We start from the raw sequence: 22,713 nt of genomic DNA, 5'->3' as shown, positions 1-22,713 counted from the left end.
TTGTGTTGTCGTCTTCAGCTTCCAGACTGCTTCATCTGGAGCTATCTTACACTTTCCAACACCATCATGTTACCATGGCGATTCTCCACTATGCAAACATTTTTTGTGCGCTGAACTTTCACCCACGGGCGACTGCAGCTTTAGGGTTATTTCTGCCAAATGCCATTGCTCTGGAGCATTTATTTAACCTCTGACCTTGACTATGGACTGCACACACAGCACTAGATGTTTATTTTTATGCTAAAAACAAACAAAAAAATATGACATTTAACCTAATTTGGCAAAGAAAATGAAGATAAAGATCTTGTCTTAATTTGTATGTTCCAGTTTAGCTGATTTTTGGTCACAGATCTTTAAAATAGAAAATTTGAACAGTTGGGTTTCAGTCTCTTTCCCCTGACAAAGTTTAAAGCTTAGAAATCCATGCATGACAGAAGCAGTACTGCAGGTATTCTCCCCTGCTGTCTGCCCCACTTCCTGCATGCAAACATCGACCATGAAGTATTAATCTGTCTGAACCGGTCACAGCTCAGCTATGCAGGAGGAGCTGAAGAATGCTGTCACGTTGCACCTTTTCTTCATCACATTTCTATTTATTTCATAAAAACAAGGCATTGTTTTCAGAAAACAACTTCTGTTGTCTTTGTAGATTTCCCTATTTCAGCTTATATTACCTTGTTTTTTTGCCTTATATTTGCTTATACATCAGCTGACATGAAAAAAATCTTGGACATATTCCTCAAAAAGATGTATGGTGCCTTTTAAAGTATTCTCTGCCGCCCTTTGTAGGAATTTATTGGTTCTGTCTCTTTAAAAGCTCGCAGGGCGGCCTTGTGCTGCATCTTAGTTTTATAGACTGGGAGGCAACTTTGTCCTGTTGCCAGCAACGTGTGGCTATGCATCATCATACTGCCGACACCGTGCTTTACTGTTGTCACTGCATTTTGGCTGTGGCACCTCTGGCTAAATTCAAGCCGAACCTTGTTTGTATTAAACTACAAACAAGTAGTTTGTAGATGTATGACATGCAAGATGTATGACATGCAAGATCATTTGTACTCAAAGTTGAATTTATTTGCTTTTGTTAATATTAGTTGGAATTATAGCTATTAAATTTGTTTTGAAAAGCTAAGCAAATCAAAGCAGGTTGTTTAGGTAAAAAAATAAAATTGGTAAAAGTAATATTAAAACAAATAAAGCTAAAAAAAATCTATATGTGGCTCCAACTTTGTTGATTTAGGTTGTAAAACATAGGGAAGAAATATATACTTGATCCCACTCATTTTCCCATAAGTTATCAGTTATTAAATCTGTTATTATATTTTGAATGTCCTCTTCCTCTTTGTCTCATTAAAATAATATATTTGTTGTTCTTAATCGTCTTTTTTTTATTATTAAGAAAAACATTCTTTGAATACTGCTTATTATATAATTAAGTGATCAAGACTCATTGCATGTTTTATTAAGACATGGAGGGCTTTATAACCTATAGTTAGGTACTACTTCAGCATCAGCAGGTGAAAATACAAGATCAGTCAGATTGGATGAGAAGGTGTGGAAAAATGTTCTGTTGGATTTAGAACTGGACTTTGACTAGGCAGTTCTATCAAGAGATGTGCTTTGCTTGCTTTGCCTCTTCTCTGATTAACGCAGTAAAACTATTTGCTTCAAATAACTCATTTCAGCACAGGAAGCAATGTTTCATTCCAAAAATCTGACAGCATTCTGATTCCGGGTCAAAAGAAAAATTGGAAAAATTGTGGATCTAATCAAATAAACACACTTTATTCCAGATCTTTCCCTCTAATTCTAGCTGAAGATTTTATTTTCCAATTTGTATATTGTCCATCATTTTTCTTTTGATTGTAGTTAATGTTGTTTTCCCTCTTTCTCAGTTCTTACTCAGATGGAAATTTTTGGTTTGTCTCAGCCTAAAAAAGCATCCTAAGTGTTTCCTATCGTTTGGACTTTTTTTGCAGAGCTGCTGCTTCTTTATTTTAACCTGAAACGTTTCTTGTCTATTTTCCAATTTAATTGCAGGCAGTTAATAATTTTTCCCCACATTAAGCTTAGCCTTCTCCTGTTTCAACTTGCGGAAACAGCCTGTGTTTTATAACCTTCTATTATTAACTTGCTTTATGAGCCACAGGAAAACAGTTCAGCCAGCAGAGAGCGAACACAGAAAAATGACTGACAGAGCGAGAGCCAATGGCGTCGCTGAATCACCCTGCCCTCTCTGTCTGCTCAGCTGATGCAACTCAAGGAACAGATGACGTTTTCTGCTTTCCCTCCAGACTGTCCAGGCTAAGGTGAAAGGATTTTCCCCTTCATACTGGAGCAAAAATAGATCTGATGAAAAGTTGGAAGTTTTTTATTTTCCCAGAGGTCCAGCTTTTGCACCGTCTGTTTCAGATATCAGTTCATCAAACCCTCTGCCTCTCTCACTGCACATTTTTTCTGGGTGTGCTCTTGCACTTCTGGGGACGTGTGTCAAAGCTTATCGTGACTTCAAGTGACACTCCACCCAAAATCAGTCTGCTATCAAACACTCAACTCCTGGAGTTGTCTTATTTTCCAAAACAATGGTGAACTTTATCTTTATCCAGCTGCTCTGATAAAAACAATGCTGTTTTCCCCTATCAGTACAAATACAGGATAGAAGTAGGTATTTATTTTTTTGCCTCAAAGAAGTGAACAAATTCAAACAAAATGAACATTGTGTGACACAGTTAGTCACAGACAGGGGCAATTGAGGGCTGCACACCGATTAAAAAGCAATTACCGTTTTAACTTTTAAAGAAATTAACCCTAAAACTTTTATAACAAGAACCACTTCAGCAAACAAAATTCTTTCTAAATACCTTCATTATCAAAAACAGTTCAAAACTTCATTCCACCTGTTCAAGTTTAATAATCTTTATTGTCCACATCAGAGCTGTTGTGAAACTGAGCAAGTCTGCATGATAAAACTTAATTTTCAGAAGCTCTGCAGAATTATCGTTTGTCAGTTAAGGTCAGAGGTCATTAAACAACAATAATATTAGGCAAAAATAGTATCCATGAGAGAAATCTAAGGTCAAAACAACACAAAGAGCCATCTCACATTTGCAAAAAAACAGCTTGATAAACCCCAAAACCTTTAGGAAAAGGTTCTGCTGACTGATGAAACAAAAGTGGCCATTTTTGAACATTCTGCATTACATTACATTCAGAACAACATTAGACTGATTTTCAAACATAATGGTATTTTAATGGGCTGTAACTGTTTTGCTTCTTCAAGAAAAGGACATCTTCCTTTCACCAGGACTATTGACCTCCATAAATACAAAATTAGCCTGAAAACCTTACTTTGAGAAGTGTTGCTATCAATTTACTTAGGCATGCCAGTAAAGTTTGAGCACTTTTTCACTCAAAAACACTGGATGCAGATTTTTACATGCAACCCTGAACCTATACAAGGTCTGCTGACAGCTTTTTTAAAAGGTTTTTATTCATTTACAGCTGTGAAAAGCAGAAACGTGATGTAAAAGTCTGTCCTTGAGTTAAATTCAGCTTGCAAAAAGCTTCAACCCCCTGCTCTAATGTCTGTAGCTGAACTGTCAAAGGCCGGTGCATTACTCCCTCCCAACCTGCTACACATTCCTCTCAGTACGCTGACCTGAACTGCAGTGCAAACCTACACTTGAACCTCGGATGACTTGATGTCTCTATAGCAACAGTCAGCTGTTGGAGGAGATAACAGCAGGCTGATGTTTTGTCATAGATATTTTAGGTCCAATACATAACATTAAGCCAAATAATTTAAAATAACTTACAGTAAGTAGCTTAAAAAAACCTGTTGAAAACTAGATTCTAGCTGCAAACCAGAACTCTACAATGAGGAAAATAATTATAGTCTCTGGAAAGAAGTTACCATAATACATTGTATTTACATACTTAGGCTTACATTTTGTTTTGAAGTAAGTCGATCTGTAATTCATTTACCGACTTGACATTGGAAAGCTCCATAAAAGACCCTTCTTGGATCATATCGAGGATTTCAGGAGGTGGCTGTAAATCATTTTTAAGCTCTTCACCAACCATTGACAGCCAAATAAACATTCTCTGGCGCCTTTTTATATCAATAACAAGCAAATGTTACTTTTAGATGACCACCATTAGACAAACATTTTCCCGGCATACCCCCGTGACTCATCAGTGAAGAGTTGTTGATCTCTCTATCTGACCATGGTGAACAGAGTTGTGTAACCCAGACTTTAAACATTAGCCATGTTACACAAGGCGAAGCAGAAGGTGCGCAACTCTGCGTTGTTGTGACGGATGAATGTAAGTTCTGTTATGTAGGTTTTAGTTCTCATGACATAGTTGTTTCTTCTCAGAACACTGATTTACTTACATTTCCTGGCATTGCAATGATCCAAATCTTATAGGAAACCAAGAATTTTATTTTTTTCTTCATGGGACATTTGTTGTCAATGAGGAGCAAGGGTTTCCACACGTGATCAGACGTTGCTTATTTTATTATTTTATTAGATAATAATCGAAAAGAAACACTTAGTAGGGAACAAACAGTTCGTAAAAGTACATGAATCATTGCCCAATCTCTGACATTTTCACAATGTTATCTTCTGTTTAAGAATATCTCTCAAGTTTGTTATCCCTACAAACCTAAATAAGCAAACTTTCTTTAAAGTTAGCTGGAGAGGTGGAAAACAAAAGCAATAATTTTATGTTTGGGTTCATGGGAAATTTGTTGTCTCGATGAGGAGCAAAGGTTTCCACACATGGTCAGATGTTGCTTATTTCATTATATCATAATAGAAAAGAAACACTTATCAGGGAACAAACAGATCATAAACGTGCATGAGTCATTGCCCACTCTTTGACATTTCTGCCTTTAATGTTGTGTCTTCTGTTTAAGGTTGTTATCTCTGAAAAATGAGGAAAGTTACCTGGACTTTAAAGAAGAGTGATGTACAATTTCACTCCTTGGGAACTATTTTTATAGACAGATTAGTCGTTCATGTTCAGGTAGCTGGACAGTGTGAGTCAAAGGGTTGGGTGGGTTGGGTGTTTAATACTGTCTTAACAATAACTTTTATGACTCACGGGGACAAAATGTACTAGAACTTGCTGTTGGGGTATATAGGGTTTCAGAGAATTCAACAAGCATTGATAAAGCAGAATTTCAAGTCGTATTATTATCTAAGGACTACAGACTTAGCAAGGAACTAAAGAATCTGGAATAAAGTTCATTGCTTCAGAGCAATGCACTTTGGTTCCCTTTAAGACGGGATATTGGTATAGAGAAGTTATTTCTTCACACTCAATGCCATATGTCAGCACAAGGTCCAGTGTATGGTGGCATGAGTGTGTAGGTCTGTGGATTAAGAGCAAGACTTATGCTTCTTCATGTCCTTATGGGACATTTAAAAGTCTAATTTCAAATGATTAGTTTATTACTTACAGGTGTTTTATACAACATTGTGAAATATCTTTACAGTGATGATGTAACAACACTGGAAAACAAAAAAACACCAAAGGAAATGAGCAGCAGGGCACATCTTATCAGTGTTTTGGTGCTATGAGAGGACAGGTGTTCCTTATTTAGCAATGGAAAAATGTGGGATAAATAGCTTTTCCTCCATTCCGCCTCAACAGCATGGGATAATTTTTCCACATGGATGTTTTTGCAGAAGTTTCTGTTTTGTTAGCTGGGAAAATTCACATCGCTGCTGTACGAGAGAACACCTGCATCCCAATCTGTAACATTATGACCCATAAAGTTGAAAGGAGAGATGCAAAACAACCCTAGAGTTGTGCAATCCTAACCCTTGCATTACAAAGCAAAAAAAGGAGAAAGTTGTTTAACTTTTTGTTAGGTAAAGTGATATACCAGCTCAAAAATGTTTTTTAAATCTGTCTTTAGCAGCTTTTGAGAGAGACTAGAGACTGAAATTTCTGCCTATTCTTTGTAAAATCTCAGTCAGATTGGACAAAGAGCATCTGTGAAAATATTGTTTTCATGTTTTCTCACAGATTCTCATTTTGGATTTAGGTCTGGACTTTGACTGGGTCATTCTAATACATCTACATTCTCTGATCTAAGCCATTAGGTTGTAGCTCTGGTTGCATGTTCAGGGTCGTCGTCCTGCTGGAACGTGAACGCCTGTCTCAAATCTTTTTCAGTATAAAGCAGAGGTGTCCAAACTTTTTGTCACATGGCCTAAAATCAAGTTAAAAGTACTCACAGGTCAAGAAAATGTTTTGGTTTGTAGATCTCATTTGGATCTCCAAAACTTTTTTTTCCTGGCCTGTCTGCTGTTTTGATAGATCTGTAGCTATTTTTTCAGTAATGTTGCCTAATAAATCTTTGAGGCTTTCACAGCACATCAGTTTCGAGGCATTCCTCACATGTCCCATTGGGAAAGCAACCTGTTTCCCCTTTGGCCTGGAAATCATTTGAGAATCCCATAAAACAGGGGATCCTATAGATACGGAAAAAATAAGTTCATTTCCACAAAAAATCTCAGAAATATTCTTTAAAAAAATTTGAAAATGTGCTTACATTTTTTTTTTCAGATTAATCTACATTTTTCTAGAAAAAAAAATTGCCACATTTTTTCCAGAAAATATCTGATTTTTTGGCAATAATTTATTCCTCCAATTTTATGTATTTATTTTTCCATCTGCAAAGCCCCTAAAAAGCCTTCATACATAATGGCCCTTAATAACTAGCTAAAAATGATAAAGAGCCCAATTAAATGAAGATGTAACAAACACAATAAGTCGTCAAAAATACTCAAGCATATGCATGTTTTAACAGTTTTTCACTTTGTACTTGGAATAATTGCATTGATGTTCCACACAATTGCGGCACTAAGCCAGCTTTATTTGGCTATGTATTTACATTCTTTAAACTGTAAATTAACTAAACCTATGTACCTAGATATATTAGGGTGTACACTTCTTTTATGCTGTCTTATGGGACTGCAGCAATAAGAGTTTGATATGTTGGGTGGATGCTAATAAGACAGGAAGCTCTGCAGCTTAACCCGGATGCAGGACTGTTTATGTAACATTTGCCTGTTTTAGGGAGGGAAACCAACATTTTTGTTCCGTTCAGCTGAGCGCTTTGCCCAGTCATGTCCCTTTTTTCCCCCTTTTTCCAAGAAGGAGGGAGCAGAGTCACGTGGGTTAGTGACAGTGCTCGTACGGCGCTCCGATTGGATGAGCAGCGCCTGGCCCTGCCCCTATGATGGGCTGTCCCCCAGGTGACGTCACGACGATCAGCTGTTAGAGCTCCACAACAACAACAAAAGAAGTCGCAGTACTGGGACCCGACGAGGAAACGGGGCTGAAAAGAGAAAAGACGATCAACCTCACTGTGACTCCCCATGTACAGCCCGTAAATTAAACATTTTTATAACTTATTTCTTCCGCGAAGAAAGCTCAAGTTTTTCTATTTTTCGAAAAGTAACGAATCTACCTCCGTTTTAAGGATTTTTGTTTTATTTGTTTTTTCAACCGTCGTTTACATCTCCTCCTCCCTCTGCCGCAGGTGGGTTCTTTGTTTTCCTCCTGGTGAACATTAACGCGTCTCTTGCTTTTTTGTCCTCATGTTAATCATATATTCATGTGCATTTCAGTAGATGGACGTCTTGTTTTATTAGTTAAGTAATTATAACTGACTTGTTAACGCACGTATTTATGATTTTATTGCAAAGCGATCACGGTTCTGATCGACATCTGAAGCTTGGTCTTTCTCCTCTTATTCTCAAACAAAATGCTGTTTTTAATGCTTTTACATCTGATATATTCAAGTTTGGGTGCTGTGTTCTGGAAAATATTTTATTACATAATACAGAAGATGAAAAGTTTTTACCAGGCGGTTCAGCCCTGTGAGTGTAGAATTACAATCTCCTCCTCCTCTTCCTCTTGCTTAACCATGAATAAGCGCCCAACAGAGGCTGCTGCTGCTGCTGCAGCTCCTCATTACCGCTGGGCCAGTTTTATTTCCCCCTGCAGACTGGTTGACAAATCACATTAGCAGGAGCTGGAAGCCGATTAGTTTTGCAACACACAAAAACATGCCACATTTAAAAATGTTATTCAGTTTTATTTTTTATGGACTTATTTAATAGAAAAATAAAAAAGGCCCTTATTTAGGCAGAATAATCTACCTATTTAAAACCATTTATCTATTTATTTATTACAATAAAACATGTTTGTACAGCATGGTAACAGGAAAAAGGTGAACAGTAATATTTTATTTTCAGTTTGACTGTGTTGCAGCGCTCTATAGGTTATAAATCCCTGTTTGTAACTAAAACATGCCTAATCTGTGTTCTATCCCCGCTATATCCCTGATTATGGGGCATCCATTGTGGTTCATTCCTAATCCCAGACAGACAGATTTGAACACCCTATATAGCCTCCATCTGTATATTATGAATTAATAGTCAGATGCAATAAAGTTAACCAGAATATGGGATAGTAAAACAGTTTATGAAAATTAATCAGTCAAAAGAAAATGGAGGTGGAGCTATCCTTGTATGATCATTCCAATCAGTTAAGCGCTATATATGTTCGTGAATTTAACATTAAAAGTAGCTGCTTTCAGGGAGGATGAGTGTAGGGGTGAAACAGGTGCAGAAGAGGATTATCAGCCTGCTGTTAGGGGTGGCGACAGCTTTAAAACCTTTGTTCGCCGTTGCAGCCCACGTTCGATTTTATTCTTGTTTGTTCAATGCGAGGGGGATAGCTGGGAAATACGAGCTCGTCGGGGATTCTTTGAACGAACCACAGCCGATCTGCATAATGGTGGCACGCTTTCAATTGCTGGAAGAAAAATCGGACATTTGGGATTCAAAGTTATTATTCGCATTATATAGCTACGTTTCACCGTCAGTTTTCTAAATAGACATGCCCTGCGTGTAAACTGTTAAAATAACCCCATGATACATTCAAGTACACCTCGTATAATAGAGTATTAATGTTCAAAACCACTTTCAATAGGTTTTATTGCTTACATTCATTTTATTAGCTAAAACTCCACTCTATTCTTTACAAATACATATTTCAAATGTAAATAAAATCTACTTTTTTGTTAATTTCAACAGAGCTTTGATTGGTAGCTAATAGGGTGCCTACTTGTCAACTTCAACATCTTTTAAAAATATTTCCAGTTAATAATAAAGTCAATCTGACAGTAAGACGTCACAGGCAGCAGCACATGTATGACATTTTAAATTATATCCCTGACTACGTCTGTTGATAATATACTAGAAGAGACAGACACTAATTTATATGTCCTTGCTAAGGTAAAAGAATGTTAATGACAGTAATTGCTGCTTAGACTGTGGAAATATCTGGTTATACCTGATCAAAAATATTCCTCTCCAGTTCAGAGACTGTGATTTATAAAACGTATACATGTGAAAACCTCAAGTATTGGATTGTATATTTCAAAGAATCTTTATAAAACACAAAACCAAAGGTAATCAGATGATTATTTTGTCTAGTTTTTCAGGTTTTTGATAAGTTATGCAATGTAAGAAATGTAAGCAAAAAATATATTAAAATGAAGAAGTGTGTGATTTAAGTGAAGGTGCTTGCACAGGAATCACCGCTGTCAGCATTCATGAATTTTTCTGTTAGCAATTTCATTTAATTAGTTATTTACAGTGCTGATGTTGATGTAAACTTACTGATTCATCAAACACACCAATAACTACATATTTTCATTTACTTTATTTATTTTATTTTATTTTTTGCAATGTTGTTGCCCTTTTATTTGGCTTTAGAGACAAAAGATGAGAAATGCAACTCTGTTCATTGGATTTTTGCACCTTATTATTTCCTATTAAGATCTGCTTTTGAAAGACATTTTTTCAACTAAAATTGCAAACTGAGACAAAGGCATGGGTTAAAAGGGCAGGTGCAGCATTGTTCTGTTAAATCCTCCAACACTTTGCCAGCGGGTGTCGTTACCCCAGCAGCTGCAGCGGGACACAGCTACACTGATCACTTTTCATTTTGTCTACTTTCCTAATGTGAAGTCCAGAGCTCAGGCTGCCGGCCAGCTGTGTCTGCGTGTCCTCTGAGGACACTGCAGCTCTTTATGTCCCAGCCACTATGAAAGACACAGACAGAGGAGCTCCTCTGTGTTTGCTTCCATCAGATATATCCCAGCTGCTGCTCGCATCCATCTGCCCTGACAGCACATATAAGTTGATGCGCTTTACGGCCTGATAAGTGTCCATCCGCTGCTAAATATTAACCAGCCAGTTAATAACGTCTTCATGTGGCTGTTTTTAGCTTCCTCCTTGCATATTTAAGCGCCATCGAAGGATGAATCTGGACGGATAAAACCAGCATTTATTAATGTTTGCAATTAGACAAACAAAAAGTAAACACAGCTGCCAGTTATGGAATATGGATTCTCTGCAGATCTGTATCTTATTCCTAGTTACAGGAGAATAAAACTCATCAGCAGAATGTTTTGTGACAGGGAAAATGCTGACCGGCTCAGTGTATTTTAGAGGCCCTGCAGTACTGAGTGTTTACAGTATACGGAGTATGTGCTGAGCTTGATAGGGTTACGGGTAACTTAATAATCACTTGGCAAGCTGCATAGAGTCTTTGCTTTCATAAGCCCCACCTGACCCATATTTTATGTGTGAACAAAAATCTTTCACTCTTTTCAAATAACCTCCTCCATCTTTGTTCCTGTTCATGATTCTGCTGCAGATTTAGGTTAATCTGCTGTAACCTTTGATTTTTTTAAAAAAAAGCACACACATACAAATAACAGTCACTAAAACAACTCATTATGTCTTTTCTCAGGGCTCTTTCTCTACTTTTGCACTCAACATTGAGCAATGTCCAGCATGTCCCTGCTGGCCCTAAGGTGACCACACCCCATTGATGCACTTTAGCACCTTTCTGGAGCCTTCGACTCGCTGTGCCCCCTGCAGCTGATGACCAAAAGGACCACCCCGACCCCCCGCCGTCGCCCAGAGCCGCGTGCCTCCTCCCTCTGCTCCTCCTTTGGCCTCACGCGCCTTCAGGACGTCCCGGCATGTTCCAGAGGTTCGCCAGCACTCTGTTTGGAGACGATGGGAACGAGCCGAGTCGAGGCAGCCAGCCAGGAGACGGCCAACAGGCAGAGGAGGAGGATGAAGAAGATTGGATCCTAGTGAACTACCTGGGTAAACCCGATGCACAGTTAAAAACGTTTGGTAGGACACAGGTCAGAGGTTTGCATTCACTCGTAACTGACATAAATATAACCAATTCTCAGCTTTAATGATGTATTTGAGCTCAAAAGTTGAGCCTAAAGTAGAGGTGCACGGATAAATTAGTCCAGATATCCTTAATTTTGGGTGATTGGCCAATGCCTACATGAGCAACCAATATTATCTACCTCCACAAAGGCCTGAAAATCAGCCACTGACCCTTTTTCTCTGCCATGAGAGACAGCTGCTTGACAGACCATCAGATCACAGTGGTCTGTCAACCACCGTTGCCAACTTAGCAACTTAGTTGCTATATTTAGCAACTTTTCAGGCAAAATAAAACTGCATCAGCTAAAATTGAAATTGGCAGGTGAGGCTTTTTTGGGTGTTTTCACACCTGATAGTCTGGTAGACTGGGTTCCATGAGGAAACAAAATTGTGATATTTGTTACATGTTTAGTAGACATGATTTGTTTTCACGCTGCACTGTGTAAAACGATCCCAATACTTTGAAAACCTGTTCACTCCCTCACCTGTGGGGGTACCACTGAAGGAAACGACTCCGAAACCTCTGAAGAAAACAATGAGCGCAGCTACCTTCTTCCCAAAAAATTATTACAAAAATGGAGTGGTGTCAGATTTTAGTTTTATACCCATTTTAATAGGGTATGGTTGGGTTCAATTGGAAGTGGAACGCTTGCCTGCCTGATCTACTGGAACCAAAATAAAACCATGGCCTGCTACCATCACCATCATGGTTGATAGTGTATGCTTCCTGTTATTGTAGCCAAATAAGTCAATTTTTCCGTCATCTGACAAAATGTTTTCTCCTGAGAGCATTTGAAAACCAACGATAAAACAGAGACTATCTTCCATGAGGTGTATGTATATATTTGAGCTTCTATATTATGTACAGAAAATAGAAAAGCAGCAGTAAATTAATAGTCGTTTGTCTGATTTGGTTTATTTTATATTTATCGAAATTTTTGTCTTGTGTAATAATCACCTCTCAATGAAAAACATTCATCAATAAAAGCGCCAATAAACTAAATTTATGCCCTTGATGAGTGTATGTAAACTTCTGACCAGCACTCTAGATGACATATCTATTTGATATAACTAATATTGGAAACTTTTTAAAGTGATGCTTTAAATATGTCAATATGTGTGGTGAGAAAACGGCTTAAAATTTTAGAAAATATATGTCAAAATCAGTTAAATAAAACCCAGGGGTTGTGTGGAAGAGTTCTTTTTAATGTGCAGAAAGACGATCTGACACGGAGCTGCAGGCTGGAGATAAAGATACTGTTTAACTTCAGCATTTTGTAATGGCAAGGAGAAGTCCGGCCAAGTTTCCAGAGCCGTCTGAGACCAAAACAGATCCCAGTCAAAACAGACAAGTCAGGCAGAGAGAAGCTCACAAAGTCACCCACGCTTTATACGGCAACGCGACGCGCAGCCGTGACTCCCAAATGGATCTGAGTGGGTTCTACCTCAGCTCTCCGTCCAGCCACGACTTGACCAGGCTCCGATTCTGCAGCCGTGTGAATATTTGAGGCAGGACGGGGGTGTGGGTGATGGAGGATATCTGGCATCAGGTGGTTAATGGAGAAGTAAACCTGTAAACGGGCCAAACAAAAGCATCCAAGGAACTAAAGGAGGTAAAAATAGACCCTGGTTGTCTAATTTTCAAGCCAGTGAAGGTGAGCATGTTTGGTTTCTGGCTCCCTTCCACAGTTTTGTAGGTTTAAGGTTAAAGTTTTTCAGGACTTTTCATGATCCATATGAATTAGTTTAACTTTTTTGCATTATGTAACATTAAAAAACACAAACTGTAGGTTGTGTTCTTTTATTTGGATTTTATGTTCTAGAACAGCAAGAGATAGTGGCTTGTTTTCAGTAAATAATTCCTTAATATTCATTTATAAAGGTACTAGTACTACTAATCTAATAGTGGAACTCGTAATTTTTTGTTAATATTAAGAATCATTTATTTAAAACAAATTCCTATATATTGTTGAAAAGTTACTTATATAAAGAGCATGAAGAGTGTGGATGCATAGCTTTGATCTAAATGGATCTAAAAATATATTATGTCATTCTGTTGTGAAATTTCAATCCCATTTTTTCATGAATAAGCTGCTATATTTAAAAACATTAGTTGATTCTTTATCATTTTCAGCCAAAGATCCATTTGTGGCTCCAGAGCTGCAGGTTTCAGATCTATTTGCTAAACCAACATAAAGTAGTGAATAATTATAAAGATGAAATTAAGTCTTGCTTGGTTTTCGACATTTTTAACACATAAAATCTGCCAGGTGTGGCATGCATTTGCATTTAGTCACTTTCACTGTGATGCCCCTAAGAAAATCCAGTGTGACCAGAAATCAACTAATTGTTAAAAATAACTAACACTATAAGTGAACATTATTCTGCCCTAAACACATTCAGTTCAAATCAATTCAAAAATACTTTATTGATCTGAAAGGGAAATTAAACGTTGCTGTAACGTGTTTAAATAAAGAGTTATTGTAGATGATGTGGCTGTTTGAGGCTGCATAAAACTGGTACCGCCAAACAGCCAGAGTTACAATAGAAGCAAAGAATGCACTGGAAAGATCTAGTCAAAGTCCAGACCTAAATGCAACTGAGAATCTATGGCAAGTCTTGAGATTTGCTGGTCATAGATATTTGTTTATCTGTTTGTAAGAATCCAGAAAACCATCCGTCATTTCCTTTCACTTCACAACTACGCACTACTTTGTGTTAGCCGATCACACACACCACCACTAAAGTACACTAAATGACAAAGAATACTTTTGGATGGCACTGTCTGACTCAAGTTGTTTAAAAAAACAGCACAGGATTAGCTAAGCATGAAAGTACTAACTGTAGATGTCTGAAAATGTGGTATTAAAGCTTTTGTTTCCAGTTATGCCAACAGTGCACAGTTCAGAGACTCAGAGTTTCACAATGTTTTCCAGTGAAGTTAGAGCTTTGCCCCATAAAAACCTGCAGACTCTGAGCATCTTTTTGTTTGTGGAGGAGGAGGATTGGGCGAGTCAACGAGTTCATTTGTTCTCCCAGCTGAGCCCCGTTAACCCAGCACACATGAAGCCTCCACTAGATGGATTCAGCAGAGTAGATGGATTCAGAAGAAGAACGTTAAAACGTTGAGCTGTTGTGATATCTGTGCATCAGCTCTCGGACTTTGAGTCAGCACGCTGCAACTTCTCTGTTCTGTTGTGGGTAAACAAGAATGCCTCTGTGAACTCTTAGGAGTGGCGTTCGTGTCACATGTGGAAATGAGCTGCAGACACTCACAAGTGTTTTGTATTGAGATGCATGCGCAATAACAGCCCAGAGGTCAGGCGGGGGCACAATGGAGATGTCTTCAAGCTGAGCCATTCCTATAATGGTGCATGTGTGTTTGGTGTGCACGTCGAGGAGTTGGATAAAGCTCAAATATGTTTCGTTATTTACAATCTTTACTGAGTGCTGGTGAAAATAGTCTCTCCATAAACAGAACCAGACCCAAACTGGGACATCTGCTTAGTCAACACAGTTATTTTTAACATCCAGCCTGCTTTCATTAGATCATGTTTCCACCTCAGAACTTCCTGATTCTTGGTCAATCATTAAAAGCTGAAGTGGGGTAAAAACAAAGCCAATCCCCCCTTGATCTGTAGCTTTCAGCAAGCTTCCCCTTTTGCACAGCTAAACACCTTGCGGTGCAGGATGTCGGTGCGTTTGCGGGTGATTTAAGAGCACAAGAATGCTCAGTGAGTTATTTTGGCAGCAGTTTGTGGAGGAAACATGGATCAGGCGGTTTGGAGCAGATATGAGGCCTGCTCCCAGACTCTCAGACGGGTTTAGCAGGTCTTAGTTGTGTTTGCTCTCAAACAGAAACATATGCAGGTTGTGGTTTCGGTTGCAGGGAGGAGATGTTGGTCTGCTGGCCTGACTGTGACTCTCAAAATGATTGTTTACATGTGGAGATGTTCAGCTGCTGCATAGACGGCGTGCAGCGCCACCTGCTGGAGGGCTAAATTCAGCGTTAGTGTTAAATCACAGAGTCAAAGATACTTATAGGCCAAGAAATAATAATAATTAAGAAAAACTTAGTGCAAATAAAATAGTCGATTTTATTTTACAATTGGTAGGAAAGGAGTGTTATTCACTGTAGATCTAAAACTTGAAAAGGATTTTTCACTTTTGCTGAATTAAAAGAAAACCATCTAGTTTTTTCTTCTTTTTTGGGCTCAATTAGACAAATTTATTTTCAGTGTAAGAACAGGATTTTTGGTCACTGTCTTTCAAAATGCTTGAATTTAGCCATGTTTAAAAAAATGAAATAAAAGTTGATTTGGCGCTGCAAAGTCGTCTTTTCATAAAAATGTCTCCCGATAAACCTGGTGTTCCTTATTATAAAAGCTTGGTTTTAAAAAGATAAATAGTTTGTGCTGTACTTGACATTTTTCATTGTAAAAGAAAAAAATATATATAATTTTACCCTGATTACAAATAAAAGGTTTCCATTAGGATCAACCACCGGTGCTGGATGGGTCAAATTTGTATCATTCTTGAATTGCAGTTGGCAGCCGCACAAAATCAATCCAAGAGCCACAAATGGTCCCCGAGCCGCACTTTGGACATGCTGAGAGCTCTTTGGACAAATATGACAGAACAATTGTACTTCAAATGTCATTACATAACCACATTTAGGTGTTATCATTATTACAGATATTGTCATTAGAAATTTTAAAAAACATGAGCAGAAATGATTTTTTTTCTTCTGATTTTACTGAACTTATGTGTGAAATAATTGCATCTCCTCTGCAGCTGAAGCTTGCTCTAGTCATTGTGGTGACGGCCTCTCTGACTCCACCATCATCCCTCATGAAGACGAAGAGGAGGAGGAGGAAGAGGAAGACCTGGTGATGATCCCTTCTCCGATTGCCAGCCCCGCTATCCGCTACCCCTCGTGCACCTCCCTCAACTCCACGGCCGACACCGACCCGGATGGCGGTGCAGAGGATGATGAAGATGGGGACGAGGAGGAGGAGGAGGAGGAGGAAGGTGGGTTCCTGCGTCTGGACGCCTGCTCTCTGGAGGAGAGCTGGTTCGTGACTCCTCCCCCCTGCTTCACCGGCCATGGCGGCCAGCCGGTGCTCCTGGAGACCAGCCCGCTGGAGAACCTGCTGATCGAACACCCCAGCATGTCCGTCTACGCCCACCACAGCCCGCCGCGACTCGCCCGAGACCCGATACCACACCACACGCTTGACCGGGAAATGGACTTCCTGTCTGGAAATCCGTCTGCAAACCAAACACCTGCAGGTGGAAAAGAGAAGGCAAGACCCACCCTTGAAGGACCTCGACATAGGTATGAATGTTTTTTTATGATCTCTGATTTAACAGAAGTTTGTCTTCACTCAGTCATGATGAATAAACAAGCATCTATGTCCCTTGAATTTTTCTGGATTTTCTCACCAACACCAGTCACCGATGGTCACTATCCTTTGACCTTTAGATGCTCATTACTGGGCCTCTTCAGAACCTGATCACATGCTGAGGAGGCATCGTTAACTGGACTCTAAAGAAGACAATTTACTGAAAGAACAATATAATCAGAGCAGTAATTAAGCCAAATCTGAATAAAAATATGTAAATTTTGCATTTGAGATAAAAAAAGCCCCGTCTTTGTCTGTAAATGTATTCTATTCAAAACTCCTCAAATTGCATAATTTTAGCTTCCCTAGTTCAGTTTATGTTTTAAAAATGTCCTATTTTGCATCGCATTATTAATTGGTTAATATAAAAATTAATCAGCAGATCAGCTCTAGATATTGATATTAAGTCAAGCAGAAATGGCTTTTAAAAAAAAAACTGCTACAACCATGTGTTTCCCCTAGAGAATGTAACTCTGAGATTTTCATCATTTTGTCAAATTATAATGTTTAGAAATATAAGACATGATGGTGTCATTCAGGTAATAATTTGTATTTTAGCTAAGACTAAGAAACTGTTCTCATCTGTTCTATGTTGTTGTCATTTCTGCCTCCTACAGACCAGAGGTGGTGCAGCGCCGCTCCAGCCTGCACTCTACCTGCTACGCTGCAGCGCTCACCACCAAACCCGGACTCCTGCAGCAGCGGCCGGGTAACGTCACCCAACGCACCCAGCTGCTGTCGCGCAAGGCCCTGCGACGCCTCAACCTGCTGCGCCCCACAAAGCCCGGCACCCTCCACTTCCATCTGCATCAGCCCACCCAGAGGCACCTCAACTTCTGATGGAGTCCAGCAGCATCACAGTTAGTCAGGATGGAAATGTCAACACCGGCCAATCGCTCACAAACTCTCACTTCTTTTTCATTGTTATAATTCAGAAGCAAACACCAGCAAGCAGCCAGTTACATCATCAGTCCCGGCTGATCCTTTTGAAAACCTTACTGGACAGGGAGATGGGGAAAGTAGCTGGCTTTTTTTTTTTTTACTCTAAACACTTTCCTCCTTTCATTCTCGCCCTTCTCTTTATGTATTCTTTCTAAAAAGAAGAGAAAGGGATGCAGAAAAAGCTCATCATGTTCCCCTTACCTTTTCTGACTACTTTATATCCAATCAGAGAGAAAGAGGTGTCAAAATGACTCTCTTTCCTTCTCACTTTTGTTTTGTTTCTGAATGGGCAACTTAATGTGTAGAAACAACGCTGTAGGTCACTTTATTCAGAGGCAGGTTCACAGCGTGGCAGGATGGTCCGGTGGTGTTATTTCAGGGACTCACAAGGTGATGGTTTGGTTGCCTGCAAACGTACAGGTAACTTTGTCAAGGCAGCAGGAGACATTGCAGATCCTAAATCACTTGAATATGTACAGTCCAGCAGGGCTGTGCTTCGGTTTAATCATTGCAGTACTGTTAGGATGAAGCTTCAAACAGTTTGGGTACAAATCCTTAAAGGGGCATTTCCACTCATTTCATCCACACTATTATAATCAGCAACATGTTCTTGTTTACTTTAGCTATTCTTTTACAAGGAGGCAGGAGGCATTTAATTTCTGAAATGTTAAAACAATTTGAGCTCATATTTGATATCTTTGTGAAGTGCAATACTAAATTACTGAGTCTTTAAACATTTACTTTATAATTAGTTGTTTGTGTGTAGAGATGCATTAATTTGAATTTTGTGGTCCAATTTCTGGGTTTTGTAAAATGTCAAACTGCAAATACCAATTCCTCTTCAAAAACAACCTTAATTTATCTTAGTTAATGTTAGGAGATCTGGAGAGCTTTAATTGAATCCCTTCAGCTAACCACCATTGATTCGTTGCGTCAGCCTACCACATCTTGTCTTTGACTCAATTATTTTATTTTGGTAAGCTTCACTCAACTGAAAGTTTACAAAACTAAAAGTAAATTAGCGCTTTAGATTTTATCCAGAAAACTTTTTTTCGGAGAAGTTAATTGGGCTAAGCGCTTTTCCAAGTTAGCAAACAAAATAATAGCTCTGCTATTAGCGGATCAGTGGAAGCGTGCTCTCCACTGATTTAAAACAGTCCATTTAAAACAGTTTTTACATTTTGCAATAACAATGAGCATTGTTAGCTAAAACTGCTATGTCCATTTGTATTCCCTGAAGAATGTAACAAAGAAATTACAATCATTTTCAAAGCTGACACGCAGGAATTACGGTCAGCAGGTTAAACATGACTTACATGGTATCTTCTTCTAGTCTTGTTCTCTCTTACACCCTGAATGCACCACATGTATTTGTCAATGCTCATTAATGCTTTTCATCTTGACTCCAGCATGTTGCAGAAAATCTCATTTCTTTTTAAATAGCTTCTTACATCAGTAACTCACTTAGTTTTTTTACTCAGTAACAACATCCAATCTGAAGAGTGTTATCATCAGGCAGCTCACTGATTGGAAAAATTATTGGATTTTTGAGTTTCTGGCCAGATTCTTGTCAATCTAGGGTTAGTCAAGCTAAAAATTAGGGGATTTTGGTCCACAGCTGATTTCTCAGTGCATCTCCAGTTTAAGGTCTTGTGTGCAGGACTTTTCTGAGGAGGCTTTGACGGTATTTATTTTCTTGCTGGATTAAAAAATAAATAAATTCTACAGGACTTTTACTGTTTACTTCTCATTAAACAAACCTAAAGTAAATCCAGACATTAGGATGTTACTTTACAGATCACCCTGTGAAACTGTAGACTGTTGTAACTGAAAATAGAGAAACAGAACAGAGAGTTTTAACAAAATTATCCTCAAGCACACCCCCGGACTATCGCCTCTTTCTTTTCTTTTTTTTTTCTTAGAGATGATCAACATTTATACTTGATCTCAGGTTTTCTTTGTGTTCTCATTTTCTCGTTACAAACACACTCTAGTTTCAATGCAAGTAATTTCATTGACCTAAAGAGCCTTTCTACGGGAATTTGTCTCTTATATTTACTGCCTTTTTGAAATCTTTAGCACCACTATTTTTCGCACAGTTCAGGACTTCCTGCTGTGCCAGCCGAACCTGCTTCTGACTTTCAGTTCAGTTCACCATATTTTTTGGAAGAAAAAAATAAATACAAGTAGTTAAAATGACTGGGTTCAATATCACTAAATGCCTTGTTTTAATGGTAGCTTTGAGATGAATAGAAATGTTAAAAAAAGAAAAAAAAAACATGTATGTAAAAAAAAAAATATATATATATATATACTTCCAAATTAGAAAAAAAAGCAAATTACATATCAGTATGAAGTTGTACGCATTGATGGATTCTTGCTTTGGTATGTTTGGTAATGAGTGTGCTGTTTGTTGCATGGTTGTAATGTTGTGTTAGTATCACAATGTTGGAAAAAATAGAAAAGATAATGGAAAAGGACTGGGTTTTCTGGTTTGTTCTGATATAAATCTGCAGTCCACTTCTCAGGGTCACAACCAATCACCTTTTACACTTTAGGAAAATGCAGATTTACTTGACGGATGATGATTCTTTTAACACGCTTGGACTTTTTCCCGCCTCTGAAATGCGTGTGAGAAATAATTACCTGATAGATTAGTGTCTCTAAAGCTTCTTTCAGTCCCTGGTTTGTGAAAACAAACCATCACCCACTTTTGGGAATCTATCAAGATAGACAAACTGTCTTTTCAGAGCTGTTAATATGTTTTATTTTTTTTATTTTTTTTTTTGCTCAAGTGTACCTGACTTGGTTTTAGAAATGTACTTAATGTTTGTTCAACTGTTCTAATCTCTATGCTATAATAGTTACATTTTGTTCAACTGATATTTAAACCAAAAGAAAGTAGCGGCAATCTGTAATCTTTCACTACTGTTTAATACTTATGTTCTGTTTTTGCAATATTGAAATGTTTGTTAAATGCTTTTGGATGAAATAGTAGACAGTTTTATGTTCTAATGTGTTGCTGTAAGCAAAGCTGAAACCAGAATGAGCTCCCGCACTGCAGAAAGAAACAGTTTTATATACAAACAAAACATATGGAAGGCTCTTGCGTCCAGAAACTGTAAGTTAATGTTCTTTTTTTTCTCTTGACATGTCAGAATCTCCATGTTTAAAGTTTTATAAAAATGTATTTTGTTCTTATTCAACTAAATTGACAATGTATTTGAACTTTGCATCTTATAAGTTTTACACACCATTGTTTTTTGCATTTTCTGGAACAATCTTGATGCAGATCAATGCCTTTTATGAAACAATTTTAAAAATGTACTTAAAACATTTTTTACCATTGACTCGTTCAGATACAGTATGTTTTCTTTTTTAAAGATTTTAATCTGAACAAACTCAGAACACTTTTTGCAGTGTGGTGAAGGCTCTCTGGTTGTTTTTGATAGGACTGTATCTATGTTTGTTGAGTGTCTATGGTTTCTGTACATATTACAATGGTGGACTTTGCCTTTAGCCTATGTAAGCTTGTCTTTTAGATCTACGCTATCTAACTCTTGACTTTTCAACCTTTGTGTTCACTTTTGGTGTTATTTTGTGTTACTGCGATATTTTTGAAGAAGATAACGTTTAAAGAAAGAAGGGATTGGAGTCGACGTTTAAGGCTCCACCTGCTGGCAGAAGCCTGAAATGTTTTATCTGTGCTTAAATCTTTGAGCTCAACTCATCTTTTATTACCAACTAACAGGGATTTCTAGTATTTTTGTTCAATGCCTTGAAATTTGTGGATCACGTGCCTTCCAGGTTGGAATGTTGTAATGACAATGCATCGATGAAGAACTTGAACTCTTTTTTTTTTGTTAATGTTTTTATTGGACATAATGGATAAAAACACAGACATCAGAAACAAACTATGCATCACTTTGAAGAGGCTCCAGCTCTCGCTGCCACCATCCGCCCAGCCTGAGTACAACTTTGACAGAATGACAATGTAGCAAATAATTTTTTCTCTCTCCTTTTATTTTAAGTGTGAAAAATATCTTGTGGCATTTTCATTTTTCATCGAGTGTTAGATATGTTTGTTTATATGTAGTTTACTGGAATAATACAGCACTTTGCCAAAAAGAAAAAAAAAATTGTAGGAATTTTAGGAGCTAATGTTTTATTTATCGATATAACTGTCATCCTTCCTCGTATTTTGGATGTATAACAGATCAATTCACTCTGTTCTGATGTCAGAAACAAAAAAAGCTGATAAAAAGTGGGGTCATCTGTTTTTGAAGTGTAATGGTTAATACATGTGATCTCTCATTAGCCGACAATAAATGTTTTCATAAATAAATGTTTGTGTGTGATTCATTTTTGCTCCAGTAAGAGACTGTCATACAACAAGCTTCATTGCAAGACTTCTGCCGGAGATCCTTCCTGCCCACAGAATCACCACTCACAACGACACTTTGAAAATACTTGGATGATATGAGTTACAACAACATTTCATTTTTCTTCGCAATAAAGTATTTCTGAATTGAGTTGAATAAGAGGAATAAGTTATGTTACTGTTGAATATGACGAGCAACAATAACTCTTCGAAGATAATTGGATGAGATGAGTTATGACAACATTTAATTTCCCTTTGGGACAAATCTTTTCTTAACAAAACTGAATTTGAAATGTTTGGTGTACTGTTGTTAGGTGTGGTCTCAGCCTCATAATGTCGAAATATGAACATCAGGATAAGTAGGCCTGTTTAAATATCAGTTTTGATTTAACCAAATTTATTAGTCAGTTCATGTATCAAACACCTGCGTTGGATTTTGTTGTTAAGCTCCTTGTTAGAGAACAGTAAGTAGTGCCAATGGTACTGCAACACTGAACAGCTGGACGTGTATTCAGAAGGTCACATTAAGTTTACCTGTAAAGTCCACCCAAAAGCCAAATATTCTGACATATATACAAACACAGAGTTGGGTAATAACTAGTAACATTTTCGTGAGTAATCTTTTGGAAGATATACTTTTAGGAGTATTTTTACTACAATGTACCTTTTACAGCAGAAGAAAGTCAATGGATGGATG

At 37.9% G+C, this 22,713-nt stretch overlaps 1 protein-coding gene across 1 annotated transcript; it reads left to right on the top strand.

Moving 5' to 3' along the window:
- Positions 1 to 7,299: 7,299 nt before the first annotated feature.
- Positions 7,300 to 21,976, top strand: tp53inp1 (tumor protein p53 inducible nuclear protein 1). The gene is made up of 4 exons (XM_015045082.1): positions 7,300 to 7,561; positions 10,849 to 11,213; positions 16,083 to 16,626; positions 17,311 to 21,976. Exons 2-4 carry the CDS (start codon positions 11,084 to 11,086, stop codon positions 17,531 to 17,533), a joined length of 897 nt encoding a protein of 298 aa, XP_014900568.1. The 5' UTR covers positions 7,300 to 7,561; positions 10,849 to 11,083; the 3' UTR covers positions 17,534 to 21,976.
- The last annotated feature ends 737 nt before the right edge of the window (positions 21,977 to 22,713 follow it).

The sequence above is a fragment of the Poecilia latipinna genome, unplaced genomic scaffold (assembly GCF_001443285.1).
Source record: "Poecilia latipinna isolate Pla-1442-1.1 unplaced genomic scaffold, P_latipinna-1.0 Scaffold707, whole genome shotgun sequence".
Classification (NCBI taxonomy): domain Eukaryota; kingdom Metazoa; phylum Chordata; class Actinopteri; order Cyprinodontiformes; family Poeciliidae; genus Poecilia; species Poecilia latipinna.
Note: the sequence above shows the minus strand (reverse complement) of the source record. Positions and strands in the feature narration are given on the sequence as shown.

Bases quoted from the DNA above. Each gene is read 5' to 3' on its own strand.
- tp53inp1 (XM_015045082.1), top strand. From the start codon at position 11,084: ATGTTCCAGAGGTTCGCCAGCACTCTGTTTGGAGACGATGGGAACGAG. The intron at 11,214-16,082 runs GTAAACCCGATG...TCTCCTCTGCAG, and splicing joins GATCCTAGTGAACTACCTGG to CTGAAGCTTGCTCTAGTCAT. The intron at 16,627-17,310 runs GTATGAATGTTT...TGCCTCCTACAG, and splicing joins CTTGAAGGACCTCGACATAG to ACCAGAGGTGGTGCAGCGCC.